General features: G+C 41.5%; 2 protein-coding genes across 3 annotated transcripts in view; both read right to left on the reverse strand.

The window, feature by feature from the left end:
- Positions 1–1,310: 1,310 nt before the first annotated feature.
- Positions 1,311–4,808, reverse strand: LOC311270557 (dickkopf-related protein 1-like). The gene is made up of 4 exons (XM_084375509.1): positions 2,897–4,808; positions 2,637–2,781; positions 2,301–2,429; positions 1,311–2,194 (listed from the first exon to the last, which is right to left on the reverse strand). Exons 1-4 carry the CDS (start codon positions 3,110–3,112, stop codon positions 1,929–1,931), a joined length of 756 nt encoding a protein of 251 aa, XP_084231635.1. The 5' UTR covers positions 3,113–4,808; the 3' UTR covers positions 1,311–1,928.
- A 74-nt stretch (positions 4,809–4,882) lies between these two features.
- The window catches only part of LOC311270556 (cGMP-dependent protein kinase 1), a 99,604-nt gene continuing 81,347 nt past the window's right edge, over positions 4,883–23,139 (reverse strand). For both annotated transcript variants that reach the window (XM_084375508.1, XM_084375507.1), the window contains exons 8-18: positions 20,245–20,310; positions 17,745–17,819; positions 11,674–11,770; positions 11,416–11,555; positions 10,317–10,406; positions 9,726–9,867; positions 9,090–9,253; positions 8,056–8,178; positions 7,841–7,903; positions 7,676–7,742; positions 4,883–7,566 (exon numbers count right to left, since the gene is read on the reverse strand). In XM_084375508.1, coding sequence (XP_084231634.1) covers positions 7,468–7,566; positions 7,676–7,742; positions 7,841–7,903; positions 8,056–8,178; positions 9,090–9,253; positions 9,726–9,867; positions 10,317–10,406; positions 11,416–11,555; positions 11,674–11,770; positions 17,745–17,819; positions 20,245–20,310 — 1,126 coding nt within the window. In that variant the 3' untranslated portion in view covers positions 4,883–7,467. The remainder of the gene's footprint in view (positions 7,567–7,675; positions 7,743–7,840; positions 7,904–8,055; positions 8,179–9,089; positions 9,254–9,725; positions 9,868–10,316; positions 10,407–11,415; positions 11,556–11,673; positions 11,771–17,744; positions 17,820–20,244; positions 20,311–23,139) is intronic.

Consider the following 23,139-nt stretch of genomic DNA (forward strand, 5'->3'; position numbering starts at 1 on the left):
GAATGAGACTCAACAACCAACTATCGTTCTACAGAATCACCTTCCCTAACTTCATTTTTTTCTTCTTTGTATAGCTTTATCAAAAATCTTTAACTATAAGGTAACTTACAAAATAAATGCAGTAAAATGCTCAATGTTTCCTTCCTAAATGAAGTTAAGTTGAGCTATTATGTAGCATAAAATGGATATGCTCAAGTAGAGTATAACTACCACAGAATTATACATAAGTACAACACTCGACTAAATGACCTTCTGAACTGATCCTCTGTGTCAGTCAGAGTAAACCTCGCCTTGTCTCGCTGTAAATGAATGTCTCTGGACGTGAACAGATGAAGATGTTATCTGGCTCGGTCAGATATCAAGAGTGTCTTGCGCTCCTTTTGATCTGACACCAGAATCTGGCAGAAAGTACAGTAATTTCCTCGCCATCTTCTAATCTAAACAGATCTAATTACAGGCACCCAGGTGTATTTGGGTGGATTCATGGCCTACACATTAGAGCACATCCATTGCACAACAGCCAGGAAACGGGGTGTGCTGTGCTATTGGACAGAACCGAGATTCTTTTCTTTATTTTGAATTGCATCACAAACACTCCAAGTGCTGCGGTTCACCTCATTTCATGAATCCTTGTGCAGATTGAGTAAGATGAAGTAATTAGAGGCTTTAGTTTGGATAGCTAGCTATCTGCTCTGCTGCACATGAAGGCAGGGAAGTTTTAATTAGAAACTAGCCAGCAACACCAAAGGGTTAGGTGGCTAACAGTCGGCCAGGACACACACACTTGTTATTACCTCTTTGCAGTTATCATTTGATATGGCAGCATCCTGTCCTGTTTTCATGTTGTTTGATGACATAGTGCTGAAGAACCATCCTCTGGCAGGATGTGGCCTGTCGAGGCTCCAGTAATGACTCATTAAACTTGTATGTTTGTTGTAAGTATGCTTTCTCTGAGTGTGTGTGTGCCTGCACATATTTTTTTGTGTGTGTAATGAGTTTGAGAGGCTTATCTGGGCCAAACATTTAAACCATCCACTCAGCCTCGACCACTGATTTGTGAGAACGGGGCTACGAGTTGATTGTTCAAATGACTCTTGCTTTCCAGAAGAGGATGGCTGACGTTCATCCAGAAATGTTTCCCACCCGGAACAACTGTTAAGTGAATTTTTTGGCTAAATGATTTAGACCTGCTGAACTGCTGCTGGTCTTGTATAAAACCTCACTGAAATAATTTGGCAGAAGACGTTTCTCTTGTTTTTCTTTGCACAGCAGGTCAGAAATTTCCAAAAATGAGCAGCAGAAAGAAGGAGTGAGTTATCACGTGACTTTAATAAAACAAATATATTCAGATTTTCAATATATAACATTTTCTTATAAAACAATATATATATTTATATATATATAACACATTTACAATGCATGCAGCACCATGTCTTTATAATACTGGTGTTGACAGAATTCAATAGCTCAATTAAGTGCCACCTCCAGGATAATATTTACAATACAGTAATTTACTGTAATAACTGAGGCTTGAAGTTCCATAAAAAGAGAAACAAAACAGCTCTGCCAATACCGACGACATGAATCGATCTTCCCAAGACGTCTGAAATGTCACTTCCTTACTTCCGACTCCTCATCTGCTGATGGGGAATCGGATCAGTCCATCTTGCACTGTTGCATCCCTCTGGGTGGATCACTTTTCCAGGAATCATGTCTATCCTTCCGGGTGCTGTTTGTGTCAGCAACTTTGGCAGGAAAGAATGACTTAGGTGTTGGGTGTCTGATGCGTATGTGTCAGCATCTCAGGTGTATGCAAGGCTGGTGTTTGTCAGTGTATGTGACTGATTTGTTGGTTTGCTGGGTGTGTGTCTTGTGTTGTTAGTGTGTGAGTGTGTATATCTGTCTCTGTGTGTGTCCACGTATTTGTGTCAGCGTCTCTGACAGGTGTGTAGGTTCCGGGCTGCTGTCCTGCTGACACTGTGGTCTCGCTCTCCTTTCTCTGGTCGGCAGGCCATGCCTTCGCCACAGTCGCAGCGCTGGAACAGCTCCAAGCCGTGAGTGCCTTTCCTGCGGTGACGTGTACACACCTGGCCCTCCGTCAGCACGGGCTTACAGATGCGAGACCAGAAGTGTCTGGCACAGCAAAGACCCTCAGAGCAGTCTGCAGATCTCAGGCATGTGTCCCCTTCCTGGCCTGGAGATAGGAGTAGGAGAGTGATGAGAATGTGGCACATGACACAGACTTCACCGAAAACATCTCGAACCCAATAAAGATTTCTGATTCTCCACAGGACACTCACCTTTGGAAGCAGTAGGCTGATGGCTGTTGGGAGGCTTCTTGGCGGGATGCTCAATGGTGTTGTTGTGTTTATGCGAGCCAATGACGATAGATGCATCTGTACCATCTATGTCATTCGCCTGGCACACACCTGGAAAGGTGAAGAGAAAGAAATGCATTGAGGGTTTGTTTTCACCACAGCAGGTAATAAATACATCTCTTGCACACTCAGGAGTTAATGATTAAGCATGCAGACATGCAAGACAGAACGACTACAGGAAGCTATAAAAATATCATCCAAGACCTGGTGAACCATAAATGTCTTATTATTTATGTCAGATGAGATGCCTCTGCTCACCGTTGCTGCAGCGGTTTCCTGCACAACACATGGAGTCCCGTGCGCAGCGCTTCCGGCTCTTACGGCAGGGCATGCAGGCGCCTCGGGCATCGTTGCAAAATTCATCAGCTACACAGTCTTCATCCTCCGTGCACACGCCTGACTGCTATAATTTGAAAACAAAAGAAGCGTGTCATACAAGTGTCGAGATAAATGTAAAACTTACTCGAGCGCAACTTCTACCATGGCGCACAGAGCCGACTTTTACGCACGGGATTTACCTGCAAGGTGTCCACGGGTAATTTGTGTCCCATTCCTCCGGAGGGAGAGGTGCGCGGACTCGGACTGACAGTGTCGGAGCCTTTGCTCCCCGAAGCACCGGGCAAGTTCTTGATGGCGTTGGAGTTCATGAGGACTGTCCCCGCGTAAACGTCCCCGAGGTATCTTAACAGCGTGAGATACACAGCCAAGAAGCGATGCGCTGACGGAATCTGCATGATTCTCCTCTTTTATCTGCTGCGCTGCAAACACACGGAGAAAAAAATCCCTGCAGAAGTGACTGAAATGAAGTCCAAAAGCGGGCCTTGAATCCTGAATCCCAAAAGTTTCCAGAGAAGTTTCGGCACGCTACTCTCGAAGCTTCTTGACTCGCAGTCCTGGGATGATCTCTTTATACATGTGGACCTGTTTGTCTTCCCGCCCCTCGCTGTGCACAACAAAGGCGGAGGGGTGGAATTTCAAAGAGAGCCCCACTGTACGGAAATGGCCATCTATTCTCCGTGCACAGACTGCGTTTCACAATGTTTGTGTAATGATAATGACCTGCGAGGTCTGAATGCGCATCGCTCAGTGACGCACCGGGGAAATAAAGTTTATCCACAGCGCTTAATGAATGAAGTTTATACAAAAACACTTTTTTAATGAAAAAATAGAGCCGATGCTTTATTTACTCTTGTCTGATGTCAAGGTCTGCAAGTTGCTTTGTTTCCACAATGTGTGGGAAACTCTTATAATAGATATATCACAATGTGTTTTAATGAAGTATTTTCTTATTCTTTCGCTTTCCCAAAAATATTGAGTCTGACTGTTTCTCATTTATTCATATACTTCATTTAGTATTTGATCTCAAAGAACAAGTGTCGGCTTCATGGTACAAAACACTGCAGCACGTCTCATCTGGTAAATGATTAACTTTAGAACCTCACTTGTTCCTCACTATGTAGGATTTCGTGTCTCTTTCGTCATGAACTCCGTTAAAAGCTGCTTGGTTATTCCAGCTCCTCTTCACATACGAGGAGCCGAACTGCCCTTTGGCTGTGTGTGAAGACGTGATTGAAGTCACTTGCGTCGATTAACCACTTCATTTGATCCTTCTGATTGCAAAGGGGTGCAATTATCCTCCAAAGTGTGCTTGATTACACTAGTGGCGGACATCAATGTGTAGGATATGCAGACCATTAAGGGGTGTGAAAAGTTTACAGAATTAATGGACTTCCGTGGAGAGGCCTTTCAGGGCTGACTGGCACTTTGAGATTAAAGGCGGCTCTGATCTGCGCGCTGCTCTCTGACCCCTTTAGGCTTCTCCAAACAAAGTGTCCCGAAACTCTCCAGTCAACTTTTCTCTTCATGTTCTGTTTCTTAATTCCCTTCTGATAAGTGACATTATGTGAGTGTCTGGTCTGCTGACAAAAGCTCGCAGGTGCACGGGATGTAAACGAGCACTAAGCTTCTCTGTTTAGACATCTTGGCACTTGGACGTCATCTGCTGGTCACGCAGTCTGTGGGAACGTGTGTGTGAGAGATGCGCCGTGGACACCTGACAGACACACTGTGGCACTGTGCGCGTTTGAATTGCAGTATATCTTTTGAAGTGGAGCTTTTATCTCCACTTTACTAAATGTCAGTGCTGCTAAGGTGAGCGCCTTTGATGCACTTTGATCCCCTTTGATCTCGCTGAAGTGTCACCCTGTTGTTACGGCTGAAGCCGGTCCCCTGTCCCCCCAAACAGATCTGTTGTGCGAATAACACCGAGACCAGAGAAGCTGAATCATCCGCACTTAAAACTAAGTGGTTGACATTAACTCTCAGGACTGATGATTAGATCTCAGGCAACCTTAAAAACCAGTTCACATCAGACTGGGGCCAGTTGGCTCCTGAGAGAGATTCTGTCTTACTTGCAGCTCCCTCCTGTGGCGGCAAACTGTAAAAATCTCTTCCCATCAATCATGCTGAGCTTGTTTTTGCAAATAACTAAGAGACAAACACCACTCAAAAGTATTGTTTTTACTCTATAATTTTAAAAATCTTACATGTGGCACTCTGCAAAATCAATGTACAGCAGAAGAAACAACATAACACAAGGCAAACATCGGGTAACATCGCAGAAGGCAAGATCAATATATGACTCAGAAACCAGTGGTTTGTAAAGTAATGGCATACATAAGGCTCTCTGATGAACATAACCTGCCCTTAATACAGCAAAATACTTATGGTATGCCTACAGGAGTAAGATTTCTTCTCAGTCTCCATCGATGATTTATGTGATATAAATGTAAGCGTGTCAGCCGGTTTGGCTTCCTGGGAACAAAATGAGAATTTGAATGATGATCAATGCTATCATACCATCAAAGATTGTCAACAAGAATATTGTTTTTGTGAAATGTTCAAAACTGCAAATCATTCCTGCCATCTCTTAACGCTCAGATGTCCAGTGACGGCTGGTCCCTCTGAGCTTTGATTTATTGGCCAGTCGTGGTGGACTTCGTGAGACCGTAATAGATATGTGGAGAAAAGCATGTCATTGCAGTCGTATCAGGTATGATAGATTGTATCTTAAATGTTCCTGTGAGATAAATCAATGGGGGAAAACAGGAAATTCATTTCATATACAGCTTTGTCAGCCATCAAATGACTAGAAATTCTCTTTCAACAGTGATTAATGTGTTTATTAGATATAACAAAGGATGAGAAGCAGCCATCTAAGAGGACACATACGTTTTTCTGAGGTGTATATGTGTTCATGCAGCATTGAAAAGGACTTGTTATGTTGATGTTAATTTTGTATGCCATTGATTTAAGGCACTTACAATTCTTCTGATTTTATGCTCTGACTTTTGGACATGAGAGATGATGAGCCGGGTGAAAGGTCATGGTGCTGAGTTGTGAGTTTCTCAAAATGGAATCTCCTTCTTTTTTTACTTTCACCGTGAGGAGACATTTCAAAGTTCAATAATAAAATGATGTTAGAGGTCCAATTTGTAAGAATTCACAACTCATCAATTGCTGATGCTTTGGGATGGCAGCCGACCTGACCCGACTTCGTCAAATATTGATGCTTTGAGACCCCAAAGCGTCAATATTGGACGAGTTGCGAAAATCAAAGCGTCAGAATTTGACGAGTTGGGAATGAGGCTCAAAAGTCAACATTCTTACAAACTGGATCTTAAAGTCAAGATAGTTTTGAGCTCTGTGAACGTGGTAAATGTTGCCTCCAAAGAAGAGGATTGGATGAACTCAACATGGTTAAAACCTGTTTAAAAACCTCATGAATACCACTTAGCACATTGTAACATGGTGTCAAATGAAACCAAACAAATTTTCACTCAAGTTTACAAATTGACACAATTTTCCAAATTTCTAAAGAAGGAAGTCAAGTACGTTACAAAGAAATCAAGCACAAAAAAATCACTTTACAAAAACAATAACCAGTACTGTCATCTCACCAACGCTTATTATAATTTATCAATAACAGCACCAAAGACATTGAAACCATGTTCACAGTTGTGTCAGAAGAGCTATACAGTAGCAAACAGAGGACGAGGCATATGGGTGATTTAGAAAATTAAGAGTACGTAGGTAGAGAAGCATTTCAATGTGTGATTAAAAGCATTTTAAAGAACAAAAAACGAGTGTGACTTCATTTACTGAAGCTTAGAATGAGCTTTAACTGCGGATTTTCTCAGTTAATGGTCTTAAGTGCATAATGACACATTGCTTCATGGAAATACTAGCTGACATTTCATGTGTGTCGGTGTGTGATCCGTTAGATTTTAAGCAGGGCACTTACTGTAAAAGAGTCGCGTCTCTTTCCACTGAATGCACAGTGTTTGTGCTTTTCAAGGTCACCGTATACAAAGTGTACTAAGTATTTGAATTAGCCCAGTTGTGTTCATGTGTGAGAGTGTGACTTGTAAATTCAAATACTCATGTACCGTACATGCTGTATGTCATATGAATGTTAAATAAGAAGAAAAGTCTGTGACATTCAGGTTAGTCTTGAGCACTTGATACCAGTTTAACTTGCAAACTGTAGTATGTAGATCTCTGGAGAGTATCAGAAATTGCAGCAAGCAGCCGCATGTCAAAACCCAGGGAGCAACTGCGGTGACATCTCTCAAAGTCCATCAAATATTGCGGAGAAACAAACAAAGATAATCAATCATCAGCCTCCTCTCTTTGAGTGGTCCATCACCACATTTCTCTTATTTATCCTATTAAACATTCATCTTTCCCTGTTACATGGGCAAACCTGGCTCCATTATCAGCCTCTGTTTGTGTGTGTATATGTGTGTGTCCCTGCACTTTCTTCCGCTTGCCTTTAGAGCCGAGTGTAAGACAACACTGACGAAGTGCTACAGCAGTCCCATTATAAATGCTTGATCCAGAGCCACAGTGAAATAAAGGCATATCGGTGACCCAGAGGGTTTGCCATCCATCCGTTTATCTTCTTTTCCATATGCTCGCTTTCCTTTTTTTTTTAAAGCAGTTTTTTTTTTTTTTACAACACAGCCATGTCCTCATGATAGCCAGCAAAAGAAGAGTTTCTTTTGGTTTTAAGGGGGTGAGGAGGACTTCAAAAATCAACGTCCCAGCCGGAGTTGTCATCGGGAGGCGGGTCCTCGTTGTCCTCTGGGAAGCTGTCGAAGTTACTTGTGTCGACTGCTGATGTGACCTGGTAGAGAGACAGAAGAATTGTTCACAGTGAATGGGTTTGGAGCGTGAGATTGACACAACATAAAATAACAGTATAAGGCGTAGAGCTTTCAGCAGGGTGCACTGACATTAGGGATAATAGGAGGCGTCAACGTTCCCTTCTTCAAGCCCTCCCAGTTAAAGCCCTCAAACCATCTGAAAGAAGAAACAGCATTAGTTTGTCAATGCAACATTACATTTTACAGTGAAAAAATGAATACATAGGCATTTTATTCATTCAAAGACATGCTTACTTGTGCTTTTGGATGTCTTTGACACCATTTTTCAAGTTTCCCAGTCGTTCAGAAGGATTATCCCTGCAGTTGACACACATACACACACACACACACACACACACACACACACACACACACACACACACACACACACACACACAAAACAACAACATGATGAGTCAGCATACAGACCACTTCAATGTGCTTAAACATCTGAGAGCACCAACACTCACCTGCATAGCTTTTTGATTAGATTGGCAGCATTTTTGGTAATTTTCTTTGGAAATTCGATCATGTCGATGCCTCTCAGGATGATGTTGTAGGTTTTCATGGGATCAGGCCCAGAGAATGGAGGGCTGCATAACAGAGGCAAAGATATTAGTGTGGAGGAACTTAAACAAGTGACTGTGTTAAACTGACTCATTTTAAGAGAACTTCAATAGATTTCTTTGCTGCGTCTGATAGCATATATTCCATGAAAACTTAAAGGGGAATTCCAGTACTTTTAAACCTGGGCCATACATTTACATGATTGGGTATAGTCGATTAATTGTAAACAAAAGTTTTGTAGTCGTTCTCATAGACTGCCTCAGCTGGCGGCCGCGACACAGCTGCAAGGCTGCAACATAATCCCTTCAAGGGAAATCTGACCGTCCATTAAAAGTGTTATTATTATTTACGGTTAAATAATAGGATCTATTTTGTTACCAAAAAGCACAAGTCTCCTTCACGGAGAAGTCCAACTCTGAAAACTTGCCTGTTGCCTCATTTAGATTGTCAAAATCAGTTAAATTGTCAGCCAAGACTTTGGAAATCCATTCTTGTTAGCAGTTCCTCGAGGTAAACTCCAAACTCCTCTCTCCAGCTCCGACTTGTGTTTCCACCATTGTCTTCTTGCAACAACTCAAATCTGGCGAGATTTCAATGAGACTTCCCATTGAACAAGACTAGACATTACTCAACAAAAAGGTCTCTCTCTGAAGGAATCTTTTCCGTAATGCCTTCAGACACTTAGAACAACAAACCTCAGCTTATCAGTGGCAAAAACAAGCACTTTTAGTGGATGTTACGTTGACAGTCAGAGATGCCCTTCAGGATAACGTTGCAGCCATTGCAGCCAAGGCAATCCGCTGGTCTAATTCCAAATCTTTTGACAAGTATAACTCATTGACACACCCACACATGTAAATATAGGGCCCTGGTTTTAAAATACCACAATTCGCCTTTAAGATATTAGTTTTATGGACATGCCCAGGCTTGTGTGTACCTGCCAGTTAAGAGCTCAAACATTAGGATTCCTAGAGACCAGTAGTCAGCTGAGATGTCGTGACCCTTGTTCAGAATGATCTCTGGTGCTACATACTCCGGCGTCCCACAGAAGGTCCACGTCTTCTTCCCAAACCCAATCTTCTTGGCAAAGCCAAAGTCAACCTTAAGAAATACAAATATTTTATATTATATATTCTTCAGTCAGGTAAGTTAAAATAGAATTTTGATTCATTTAATTGGGTACATATTAATTGTTATAATGAAATCATCTAAATCTTTTCAATAATACAGTTCTTTGCTTGATGCTTTGGCATAGTGGATAGAGAGCGCTGAGCAGCTCCTTGCTGCTCTGCCAAAAGCTACAAACTGGTTTCTCCTTGAGGAGGGAAGGGAATGGCAGCACCCCAAGACACACAGAACCTGACTTAACCTCAATTATACTTTTTGTATACTATAATAATACTTTTATGTACAGCTTACATGATGCAAGTGTTCACAGTTCACTTGATCCCTTCATTGTAACACCACAGAAAGATGAGATTTGACATTTTTGCAGCCTTTCTAATCTTCAGCAAAGACACAGAAAATGTGATTTTGAGTTTTTTGGGGCCCTAAGCCCTTCCTGGTGTCTTACCAGTTTGGCATAGCCCCTGTGGTCCAGTATAAGGTTCTCTGGTTTGAGGTCTCTATAGATGATTCCTTTGGAATGCAGGTAAGCGAAGGCCTCCACCACACAAGCTGTGTAGAACCTGGTGGTTGAGTCCTCAAATGAGCCCCTGGAAACACAGCAGGATGACAGAACTGTGAACTTTGAACTTTGAACTGTGAACTGTGAACTGTGTGGTATTCGTCTAGCAGAAACCTATTTTACCAAACCAACCAGCAGGTTTGCTCTGCGTAGGCTTCCAATGAAAAATGTGCCTGAAGTGTTAAATAAAGAAAACAAACTCTTTCCCAACGATCATCTCTGAAAATCACCAGATTTGAAACACGGTTAATAGAACTAAAAAGCTGACGTTGTACTGCTCCAAACTTCACTGTAGCGATATAAACTTGTAACTGATGTCAATTATTATTATTACTCTTGTGATAAATCAAAAACCCTGACAGAAAAAGAATTGGAAATCTTGAAAATGGATCAACTATGACTCTTAAGTCTCTACATGCTGTGGTACTTACTCTTCAGCTAACAGCTCAGTTACTAACCTGGTGAAATAAAACCTACCGGTCTCGAAGAATGGTCCACAGCTCTCCTCCTAAACAAGCTTCCATCAACATGTAGAGGTACTTGCTGTCCTTGAATGTTCTATAGAGTCTGAAAACACAATAGTGGATGTTATCTCAAACAGCTTTTAAATGCAAAAATATATGATGAACATCTGGTTGGAGAAGTGCAACTGATAAATATGGGTGTTGATATTACAAAATTAAAAGAAAAGCTGAAACGTATTCTACATTTTTTGGAATCGAGGTTGTACCGACCATATCCCAATGATTGAGAGAAAAGAGCATTTGTGGCTGTAGGCAACAACAACTCGAACATTTGAAAGGTTGTGTGGACTAGAGCATGACACGGGAGTGGATTTTCACTCCCGTGTCATCCCACTCCCAGAGAAAAAATCCCATCCCATCCCAATCCTGTAGAATGACTCCCGCTCCCATCCCGCTCCCACTCAAAATTACTCCCGCTCCCATCCCGCTCCCACTCAAAATTACTCCCACTCCGTTTTTTAGTGGCCGGCCCGGCCGGAAGTCAAAGCACTGTTGGATGTGTAGTTCTAACGCAAGTCAAAATAGTTTTGGCTCACTGAAAGATGACTACAAAAATGGACGTGTCTGTCCTTTTGGTTGTTTAACACGGCTGAAAATCATCATCTATTAATGGCGTTCCCGCTCCCGTTGATTTTTATTCCCATCCCGTCCCAATCACGGGATTAATAAAACTTTGACTCCCAAAAATTCCCGAAAAATGTCATGCTCTAGTGTGGACCTCCATACATGTAGACATTATATAATTAAATATTTAATATTAAAATATAAAATATATACATTTTAATATATATATATATATATATATATATATATATATATATATATATATATATATATATACATATATATATATATATATGTACTGTATATATATATATACTGTATATATATATATTATATATTATAAAATGACAAAGAACCTGCAAGCTCCATAGAGAAAGCTTTGGTGATCATGACCTGGCTCTGAAGTAATGAAGTACTGATCTGTGTGACATGGCCTATACAGTAGATTATTTGTATTGTGTTTCAATTAAGCTCTTTAGAAGATGTACCTAACAATGAAGTCAGAGTGGGCCTCCTGCATGATGAGTTTCTCTGAACGAATGTGCTCCTGTTGTCTTGTGTCGACAATGTGCCTCTTCTTCAGTATTTTCATGGCGAAGGTTTTGTTCTCGTCGCTCTTGAGCTGAACCTGCAGTGAGGAGGAATGAAGGTCAGCCTGTGCAATAACCTGCACTGTCGGATAAACAATTGTAAAGATGTCAAAAAGAAATCATTTGTGTTACTGTCACGGTGCAGTTCCCCCTTACCAGCTCGACACGCCCGAAGCCACCGACACCCAGAGTGTCGATGATGTTGAAGTCAGCCAGGTTGAGATTGAAGAAAAACGCGTTCTCTGCTTCGTACCTGTGGTGCCGGGAAAAAGGGGAAAAAAGACAGAATGGGAACAGGATTAGAGATGAGATGAAGGATGAAAGAAGAGATAATCCACTTCCAACAACCTGAGACAAAATTTCCGTCTCTCCTTCAGCTCATTTGTTTGCAAATCTTAGAGGATTTGACTCATAGTAATCTATTGAGGATGTTATTGAGGATGTGGAGTGTATAAATATGAACACGTGAACAGGATGTGTTTGAGTTTCGTCCTCGGGTAAACCACTTTGACCTCTCTTTGATTGCAGACTGTTCTGTCCTCATTCTCGATAGGAAAGAACAAAGACGGGACATCCGACACATGAGCTGCTAGCTGCTCAGCTGGCTCTGAAGACATGCTTTGGCTCTGCCACCGAACACCCCGAAATGCCATTGCAGACCAGCGCAGGCTGGCGGCGGAGATTGTTTCCACGTGTCCAAGCCTTATCCCCAGATGCCCCGTGTCTTCTCTGGTTATTGTTTGATCCAGACAGAGTTTCATCAGCTCAGTCTCTGGATCAGTGGGCTTAGGACAGACCTGAGACTGGGCAGCCCTATCTGGGTCACTAAGAACAGACTACCGCCTCAACGTCAGGCCTTTTCTCGCACAAAAATAGTACAGCTGTGTGCCAATAACAGACATTTATCAAAAAAATTCCAGAAAACATGACACGTTTAGATAAGTCATGAATCTTCCTTCATGGAGCAGCAGGGATTAAGTGTATTTACCTAGAGTTCTGGATTCAAATTCAATAAACAAAAAGAAAGAGACTCTTATTTTTACTTCATCCTAAGCTTATGGTGCCATTTGACATGTGGAAATCCATCAGATCGAGACAGATCAGTTACACTGCAATAAAAAAATAAAACCTTTTCCGTGAGCTGCATACCAATGGGCACAGTGTTGGCACATGTTGGCACGTTACTGAGTACAGTGTTTCTCAGAAACACATCAGGTTACCAGGACAGTCAATGTTTATGTATAGTCACTACTATTAGCCTGGAAGATTCACAGGTAATCCTCTGATCTGAGTCTCCCCGCCCTTCTTCTGGAAGCCGGCCCAGAGTACACTCCAAATCCCAAAATGCTCTCTGCTTAACAAAAGGACGGAGACTTGTAACCGAGAGCACATGAATTACTGTGTGTGCGTGAGAGGATTAATAATAATATCAGGGTGACCCACACGTGCATAGACTTACAACCCCGACTCCAAAATAGTTGGGACATATGTAAAACATATGAATAAAACAGAGTGATAACTTGCTAATCCTACAACTGAGAACAGTACAAAGACAATATATTTAATGTTTTTTCTCACTGTCAATGATTTTTGTAAATATGAGCTTACTCTGAATTTGATGCCAGCAACAAAAAACACCTGTTGGGAACATTCCACAGGTAAACAGGTTAATTGCTAACATGTGATAGTATCATGATTGGGTATGAAGGCGAGGTTCACCACTTTGTGAAACACGTGATTGACATGGGTTCAGGAACACTTTAAAAACTTTTGTCAGTAAACACAATTCTTTGCAACTTTACACTTCTCTGGTTAGGTTTAGGCCCCGAAATCACTTGGTTAGGGTTGGGAAGAAATCATATTTTGGCTTAAGGAAACCTGTTTTTGTCACCACATAACACAACTGGGAATTGTCCCGAGACCTCCTTTTAAGTATCCAGTTGTGTCACGCTTACAAATGTTGAAACAAAGTGGTCCCTTGCCAAAATATCCAGTAGTTTCTCACTGACAAATGTGGAAATGCATGTCACCAACTGCTTCTGTAGCAGTGCTGTAGTACTTGAGATCAGTCTTGGTCTCGTCTCGGAATTGACCACATTTTTGCTCAGTCTTGTCTCGGTCTCAGAAAAGGGAGGACTGGAACTTACTTCAAGACACAGGGTATCACAGGGTATTGAATAATTGTTTGGGACAAACCTTACTTAGTTTCTATGGGGAGACAAGAGTCACCCAGAAAACCCAAAAAATCTATGATGTTCAGGTTTTTATGTGAACGTGGATCTTTCAGATCAATTTAATGCCTAGGGTTTGCATCTTACACATTTTATTGTAATGCATTGTGGGATTCATACTGGTCTTAGTCTTGAATTGATCTTGTCTTGATTTGGTCTCAACTCCTCAAGGTCTTGGTCTTGTCTCAGTCTCAATACACTCAATACTGACTTGCTCTTGGTTTAGGTGGTCTTGACTACAACACTGGTATGTAGACTATGACACATACAAATGTGAACCTATCGGTGGTTTGAAGTGTTAACTGTCAACATTTTCTTTTTTCATTTATTTTTGTTTATGTTCTACAGTAAGGAGTCCCAAGCTTTTTGGAATATGGATTGTCGTCACACACACGGAAACCTGCACACAGAATCTGAGTTGCACATGAGATGAGATGAGGTCCTGTTAATGAAGGAGTTTTACAAATTCATCTAGGGAATGGGGAGATGATTTTACATCATGCAGGACTAAAAGTTTAAGAGTAATAGTATAATTTGGCCAGCAGATGGCAGCGTTGCACCATTAGAAGTCTCAGGGTAAGGCGTGAAACACTTGCTGGTGAAAAAAAATTCCCAGACTTTCAAGGCTGAGCCAAGAAATTAACCTATTGCATTGAGTAGGCAATGGAAGAATGGACCATTATATTCTACTCTGTGCAAATTATGAATTCTTCCTCAAGCCATGAAACCAGCCTGTGGAGTACAAGGAATTGTAATTGTTGTATTTGTTTCAGAAATAAACACTTCCTGTCGATCTATGCCTCAACCAAGGACACATAGGCTCTCTGGCAGTCGATGAATAGTGGATACAGAGAACAACACTTGTGTATGTCCATGGCTTAAGCACCAGGTGGAATATGATACTGGCGAGCAGACCCAGTGGGTCTCAAACAATACATCTACCTTAAATAGAAGCCTGAACCACGATGTTGAATGAAAACTAACACAGAGCTCAGCTGCATCTACTGCTGAAATGTAACACTCATTAGTTTCACAGTACAGTGTATTTTGAGGCCCTCATATGAGGCTGAGACGACATGTTTCTTCTTCCTGTCCGATCCATTACCAGCACTGCAAGACAAAGTGTTCCTATGCGGGTCAAGTAGCACCCCAGTGGGTGATAATCTGTATCACTGAACGGATGAGATCATAAAAAATGATGCAATCCCCATGTGTCTACGTGTGTGTGAGTGTGTGTGTGTGTGTGCCATTATCCTCATTTCCTCTGCTCTGCTTCTTCTTGGTCTAGCCTGACTCGAGGGAGAGGACAGCCTCTCTGACCTTAAAGCTGACTCTCATTAAATGGCACTTTTATTTATCAGTAAGTCCTGCTGATTGATCTCCGACACCTGCGCGACAGACAGGGGACATGCTGAGTCATAATGGGTGATATATCCACATCACCCTTCAATCATAGAGTGTTTACTCGCAGGATGGACCGGGAATCGCAGTAAGTGGGAAATCGTACTTAATACAACGCATCTCAAAGTTTAATAAATGTATATTGAGACATTTTGATGACATTTTGAATGAACAATCTCTTTTGTAGCTCATAAACCCTGAAATCTACATCACTTTGCGAGTTAACGTACGTGGGTGCTAATAGGGACTTCATGATGCATTCAAGTGCAGAAATCGATATAAACTCAGAGATCTATACTTGAATGGTCACGAAGGTTGTTTAAAATTCGAAAGTTTCAATTTTTCTTTCTTATTTTGTTATTTTCCTCCAGACATTTTAATGACACTATGAATGACAAATTATTTTTTAGGGTTTGTTATGCCTTTACGAGAGAGTGAACTGTACAGATGAGGTCCGTGATGCGAGAGAGTCCAGCAATGACATTCAACAAGGTCCCCGACAAGGAACAAGACTGGCCGAAGCATGAAGATTAAGAAAAAGCACCCAACTAAGCACCAAATGTGGGCAGATTTTCTGTTTGGCAGGTAAATCTCAGAAGGCTAATGTCTGTACCAAAATAGTCATACAATAAAAACCTCAGCAGAGAGTCTCTGCTCTGTTATAGTGTCATTTACAGCTGCGTTGCTTCTGTCCTCTGTCTGTGTCTAAGTTTGACACACACACACAAACACACAAAGGGACAGGGACTTCATGGTGCACTCAAGTGTACCTCATAAACTCTGAAATCTACATCACTTTGCAAGTTAACGTAAGTGGGCGCCAACAGGAACTTTATGGTGCATTCAAGTGCAGAACTCTGTACTTCAATCTTTCGATCATGAAAGGTTGTTTAAAATAGTAAGGTTTCTATTTGTTTCTTATATTTCTTTGTTCAAATACATAGACCCACATCTGCCATTCCTTTTTGCTCTTTAACTACAGTATTTCTATAATTAGATGCTAAAATAGCGATATCCCATTCGTTTTTACATAGGCAGATTTTAAAATTATATTTTAATATTTGTTTAATTAATCGTCATAGCAATATTGAACAATATTATTGCACATGGCAGATTTTCCTCTTATCGTGCAGGGCTAGCTGAAGGTCTGATCTGTAACTCACAGGCCACCGGGTCAACCCAATTATAGAAGTTTTTAAAGACTTCTGCAACTGCATTTAAGATACTTAAGTATGCTCCTGTTGACAGATTCTCACTTCACCTTCCACTAAAAGAAATACTCTAATCTAGTTGTATGCATGCATAACGAGCATATTCACTCTGCTTTGTGTAGTGTGAAGCTCCTCCTGTAAAGAGAAGCAGCAGCTTGGTAAAAAAGAAAAGTACACATATAGCTCATAGCAGGGAGCCAGTGTTTGAAGAAAAGACCTGTCAGCCTCACAGAGCAGCTGTAGTTTGCTGTACAGTTACAGTACCGCTGTTTGCGGCTCATCCGCTGTGACCAATTAGAGATAGTTTCCATCACCGTGGGATCCTGACTCAGGTTTTCCTCACCAAGAAACAAATGTGCTCACACACAGCAGGCAGAGCTACCTTAATCAGGGTGAAAAGGGCTCTGATGTGACAGATTTCAGGGCGCAGAGGGAGAGAGTGGCTTTATTTAAAGGTCTGTAGAGAAGAGAGCTGGTAACAAATTATGGCCATGCAAGAGTTTGATTTCTTGCTAATTTGCATAAAATCAATCTTAAACTAGCTTCCCTAATTACCTGTGGATGGAAAGAATGGGGTTGTGAATGCACACTGCAGGTCTCTTTCTCTCACACACACCTGCTGGCAGAGCAATCATCAGTGGTAGTGAGCTCTTAAGGGCACCTGGCCAGGTCTGAATGCCAGAGGCAAGCCATTGCACTCCCACTATAACACTCATCTTCCAGTACAGTAACTGGTGTTATGTTCTGCTCTCTGCTGACACCGACCTGCCAAAGATGACTGACGCTCCTGGCAGTCAGCCAGAAATCCAAAGCATCAGGCAGAAGTCTAGTCCACTTTGTCACCCGCCTCGTCCTCTCCCTGTCCCTCCTCCCTCCATTTATCCATCCACATGTCTCTTTCACTTCATGAGGCATTAAACCACCCCTCTCTCTCTCTCTGTAATCTGTCATTACCAGCTTGTTGTAACCTTGACTCACAACATAGCACAGAGTGAGCCAGGTATCAGATTATGCCGGTGCGTGGCTGCCTGAACCCCAAGATGCCCAACTCATTGCAGAGGTGCCCTAAGTCTTCTATAGTGCTATTCTCTTGTTTCCATAGCGACGAAAAATAGAGTACATATTAATTCCTCCAGAAATAGAGGCGGAGGTCATAGCCTCTGCCTTCTGGCCGGCCACACGGGTATTGTCTTGTTATGTAACAGACCGAAAGTTAAGGCACAATGCATTAACGGCTGGGCAAGAGCGTTTCTTTAGGAAATGTTACAGCTGGTGGGCAGTCATGGTATGGTTTAAGGTCACTGAGACTGAAAAATTAATTTGCAAAAATAAATTGATGTATTTTGATGAATTAATGCATACTAATACACTTTAAATGTCTTACTTGGCTTTGGCATCTGCATCCTCGTGGCCTTTACTGGACACATCCTCCAGACCTCCAATCAGGTGCTTGAATGAACTGCAACACAGATACAAATGTTAAACAGCAACATTTTCTGAGACTTATTTTGTCTGAGAATCTGAAATCAAAGTAATACACATGAGAGAATAGTTAGAGGAAATAAAGCAGTTTGTACTGTACACTGTAGGCGCTCTGTATTAGAAGCTGGTACAATATATGGACAGACTGCCATAAAAAACGCTGCCAGTTACTATTAAATATTCATCAGTCTGCTTTTAGAGCCAAAAAAATCACTGAGAACAGACGAGGAGACAGATCTACTCCAAAGAGGTGTAAAAAAAGTGTGATAGCAGACGAGGGCTGAGTGGGAACTTTAGAGACAAAAGTGGAGGCTGTGCATAATTTTTTTGATGAATGAATTATAGAATAGAAAACACACCGTGAATACACGTTACTAAGTTACAATTAAAAACATAAAATCCAAATGAAATATTTCCTGCTCTTTTAGTACTGAATACTAAGTCAGTTAAGTTAATTAACTCAACAATAAATCATGCAACCATGGTCTTTTCAGGCCTCAATAACAAAAAATAACAAGAATAATTTGTTCATTTTCTTGCTGGATAAACTAGAACTTAATTGACTGTTATTAGTATGAGTATAGAGTAGATTAAAGATTATGATGAGATGTTAACCGGATAATAAAAAGCTACATAATACATCAACTCGCTGAAATAAAATCCTCATAAGTTGCTCTCGTGGGGAGGTCTGGCACAGGGGAAACATAACGACGCTTCGGCTCATTTCTCTCTGAAGTATGGCTGCGAACAACTCCAAACATCCTGGAAGAACAACTAACTGAGACAGTTTTCATACAAAGCTCATCAAGCTGTCAGCTAGAAGAGGTAATAATCCATCTGCCGTTTTCTCCTGTTGAGACCGTAATGCCTGTGAGCTGGGACTGTTTCCGAGCGGAGCTATTCTTTAAATGTTTGGCTGCCTACAGTGTCTATTGTACTGAGTCGGTGACTCCCTGCCGCTTGTTTCTATTCCCTGTCTCTTTCCCACTGTGTCTATGTCCTCCTCCTTTTCTCCTTCTTTCCACCTCTGTACGGTTCTGTTTAAATGCCTCACACAGGTATGGACACACAGAATAACAAGTGTTTGAATATTAACAACCTGGCATCTGCACCAGAACTGGTCTGACACACGATGAGCTAGTTCTGCGGGCTGTGACAGCAGTAGCTGTATGACAGGCAGAGTGAAAGACAGTGGTAATCACCTGTGCTGGATGACTCACTCACTATCCCCTCTGCTAGCTTTGACGATGGCCCATTTGTGCCTCCCGTGTTCCCTGAGGCAAGAGGGAGGCCCTGGGTAAGGCGATACTAGCGTCTACCATCCTCCTCCCCACACCCCTTATCCATCTGTCTCTCTATTCTTACCACATGACTTCATGCCAGAGACGAGGATGGAATCGATTTTTTTTTTTGTTTAAGTACAATCTTACCGTAAAAACATGATAAACATAGTAATGAAATGTCAGCCATGTTAGTGCAATAAAAGCAAAGCAGCAAATATTTGAGATGAGATTAGTTCAAAGGGAAACATGGAGCTGAAAGATTTATGGTTTTGCACTTTAATAATCTCAGTGGAAAAAACAGCCATTCCTGCACAAGTCTGGCATAAATCTACAGTAAATTCTTTTCTGTAGTTTACTTTAGGTTTAGGTTTAAGAGCACATTTTTCACCTGCACTGTTGACGTCATTTAACTACGCAAGTCCAAATCTCATAAGTTTAGTTGTCTGTCTGGAAAACATTTGTTTTAACATAGAAGCTGGATCATCAGCAGACTTCAGTTTATGACATGATTGCCCTTAATGAAGACTTGTGAGGAGACGTTCAAACTAGCAGTGAAGTAAAAGCATGATTCTGCAAATGCACAGTCTATTTCTCACTTCGCATTTATTGAATTTCATTGGCTGAATTTGGATACATTTGACATTTTTGCGACAACCACAATATTTTTTTAGCTTGTAAATTGAAAGTAATGATGCCAAAATGTGTGCCAGTTTTGGGATGCTCTGGTAGCTCACACCGTAGAGCATGCGTCCAATTTATGGAGGTTGAGTCCTCAGCAGTGTCCTGGGGTCTCGATCCTCCGTCTCCCCCCTTCCCTCTCTGACTCTTCAAGCTATTCTATCCAAATAAAGGCTAAAAGCGCCCAAATAATAATCTTTAGGGAAAAATGTGTGCCATGTTCATCCACTAAAGTTTAGCAGTGGATTCACATGGATGTATGAGTTCAGGTAGCAGCTTGTCCTTGTCACACCATAATGAGCAAAGAAGAATTTCTGGCCTAGTTTTACTCGGCTGCTCACGACAGACATTCACTCACTGGCTGAATGGATTTATTTTTCATTCTAAAGGGGAAAAAAAGGATTATTATGTTGTGTGGGAATTATTTTCATTGATACTCACTCTCTATCGATGACTAGACAGGTGACCGCCTCTGCTGCAATGACATTCGCCGTCCTGATGTCCTCCCTGGATAAAAAGATCATACAACACAATCAGGAACAACAGCAAAGTGAGCACATTTGATCCAATAATCCAATAATCCCAAAATATTATTCATTTTAAATACTTCATTGGAGCTGTGATGATGGAAACAGTCATAACCTGCACATCAGTTATGTCTTATTCAACTCCATTCACTCCATAAATGGCACTGGCGCACAGTGAACTCATCATCCTCAACAGGCACCACACATCACTGCATGATTGGCATTACTCTTTATTATATTTGACATCACGTTCATCTTCCTCTGACGATAGTGCTTCTTCAGATGAGTCGCCCCAGTCGCACGAGTCCTCAGAGCCTGTATCCCAGGAATCCATCCTTCACTGTGAATAATTTTTTGTGCGCAGAGTCCCACAGCGATAAGCTCTAGCTCTGAACCAGCAGGCCGCCCAGGGCAACCCTCCAACAAAAGACACTCCTGAAGTACTTGGATATAAATCTCCCAACCAGATGTCGCGTTATCCACTTTAACACCGACTAAAATATTACAAAAAGACAGGAAATTCTTCGGGGGTTGTCCCATAAGAAGATTATTTCATGTCCAATCTTTTTAAAAAAAGGAAAAAGGATCTGATACTCTGGGTGGATTTCATATCCTGATGGGTAGCAAACAAAAAGCGAAAGCAGCCTCTGTTCTAGAGAGTCGATTCAATTCAGCTGAAGTGCAAACAGTAACTGACAATCACTCTCTGTGTCTGATCTCAACTCAGACATACAGCAACCTATTTCAATGAGCTGAGGTGATAATTCCTCCTCATGCTACGTCAACTCCCTCTTTCAAACACACACATGCAACCCTCCCTCTCTCTCACACACACACACACACACACACACACACACACACACACACACACACACACACACACTGAGCTCCACTCTTTCTGCTGACCCCGTTCACAAAGGTCACAGCTGGTGGGGGGACAACAAATTTTGAAAGGTGAGGACTAGAGAGGAGAAGAGAGCAGAGGAGAGGAAGGCAGTGTTTATCACGAGCATGGGATTTATTAACAGATGACTATTGGGGCCCTCTAGCTAGCATAGCACATACAGTGTTTCATTCACCTCTGATAAGCTGCTTTGACCTGCATCCATGCTCTTAACACCATACTCTGGCTAACACTGCTCCACCTGTTCTTCTGCTCAGCCACAATAACATTCAGTACCATCTACATAAGCACACTTATATTACTATATATTGTATTTAAGTATTAACAACCAGGTTAACGGGTGAAAGAGCAACAAGTGAAGACACCATGTTACACCTTAATTGTTACGCCTTGTTAGTAACAGTCAGTAGAAATTAATTCCTTATGTTATATAAAGGAGAAAAAGAAGACGTTTGTGTAATTCATAAAATCAAGCATAAGTGACCCTCGTAATATAGGTTTAATGTGATGATTATTCAGATATTCAGAAGCTGAACAGGGAGTCAAGTTGCACTGTCGAGGGATGCAGTGCCAGCTGTGAATCTGCCAACATCCACCAGCTGCTGTCACAATTCAAATGCATACAAGGAATCAAGTAGTAGATATTCATTCAAAACGTTGAGAAGTCATTAGTCATTAATTCAAGAATGCCAAGGACTCGATGAATTCATTCCAGGTTGATTTGGTGCCACCTGTAGTTACTGGTGCTAATATCGAGTGCAGTTTAATACTACAGGTCACAGAATCCTGGGGACTGCAAATCAAACTTTTGTTGTTTTAATAAAGGAGTCAGGCAATAACTGTCTTTTTCCATCATTCTCTGAGCAATTGTGATCTGGCAAGGCACAATGAAAGAAGTTGGTTATGTCCCTCAGAAAGTTGGAGGTGTGCAGCCTGTTGCCTGCAGCCCTTCATCTACAGCTAAGCTCGCACTACAAGATTTTAGCCCTGAATCTTCCAATCGCCAACGGTTTTTTGAAGCTAAATGACAAAAAGTCCCAGATCAGAGGCAGATCGGGTGTGAACTGTTCAAAGATGCCATCCAGGAGCTAGCATATTGCTGCCGACATGTTTGTTGACGGCCATCGGATATCTAGCAGGCTAAATATCTGAGTCACAAATCAACCCACAAACAACTTGGAATGCTTACTCCCATTTGATGTTTGGCATGTGTGACTCCCTGTCGCCGATCAGTCATGTAGTGTGCAAACCACAATGACTGCAAGACTCCCGATTATTGGGCAGAAACGTGTATAGTGTGAGTGTGAACGAGGCGTAACAGCTCACTGTGGCTGCTCCTCCTCGTTCCATTACTCTCTGCAATATTTGACACTGACTTGCTGTCAACAAGTGCTAAAAAATTATGTTGTCATCACACAGTCGCATTTTTGATTAAGATAACGATCACTGCTAATCTCACTGACTACTTCATTACTACTTCATTATTTATTCATTAGTTTGTTTGTTTTTTGTGTGAGTAGCATAGGGATCTACAACTGGAGTTTCATCATACCATCTTGTGTTGTATAGTGACAATTAAATTAATCCAGAATCTTGAATAATAACACTAATGTTCCACCAGTGTGCTTTAAATATGATGCTGCAGTAGTCGGAAATGTTCGGTTTGACTCCACATGAGACTTAAAACAGCATTTTTCTCTAGGAATGTCGCACCTAGCATGTATTACTGCAAATATAAAGAATATATTGCGTTAAATGAACCAACAGGCCATGATCTCAATCACCATTTTGTTACCTAATTTGCCAAGATAGTGACTTCACAGAAACAAATTGAAATGAAAAATGATAATGACGATTGCCCCGACTGTTATTCTAACATTATTCTCACTTTAGCAGATTATTCCC

This window comes from Pagrus pagrus, assembly GCF_965226575.1.
Source record: "Pagrus pagrus genome assembly, chromosome: 15".
Taxonomy (NCBI): domain Eukaryota; kingdom Metazoa; phylum Chordata; class Actinopteri; order Spariformes; family Sparidae; genus Pagrus; species Pagrus pagrus.

Bases quoted from the DNA above. Each gene is read 5' to 3' on its own strand.
- LOC311270557 (XM_084375509.1), bottom strand. From the start codon at position 3,112: ATGCAGATTCCGTCAGCGCATCGCTTCTTGGCTGTGTATCTCACGCTG. The intron at 2,430-2,636 runs GTGAGCAGAGGC...TCACCTTTCCAG, and splicing joins AGGAAACCGCTGCAGCAACG to GTGTGTGCCAGGCGAATGAC. The intron at 2,195-2,300 runs GTGAGTGTCCTG...TCCTATCTCCAG, and splicing joins TCAGCCTACTGCTTCCAAAG to GCCAGGAAGGGGACACATGC.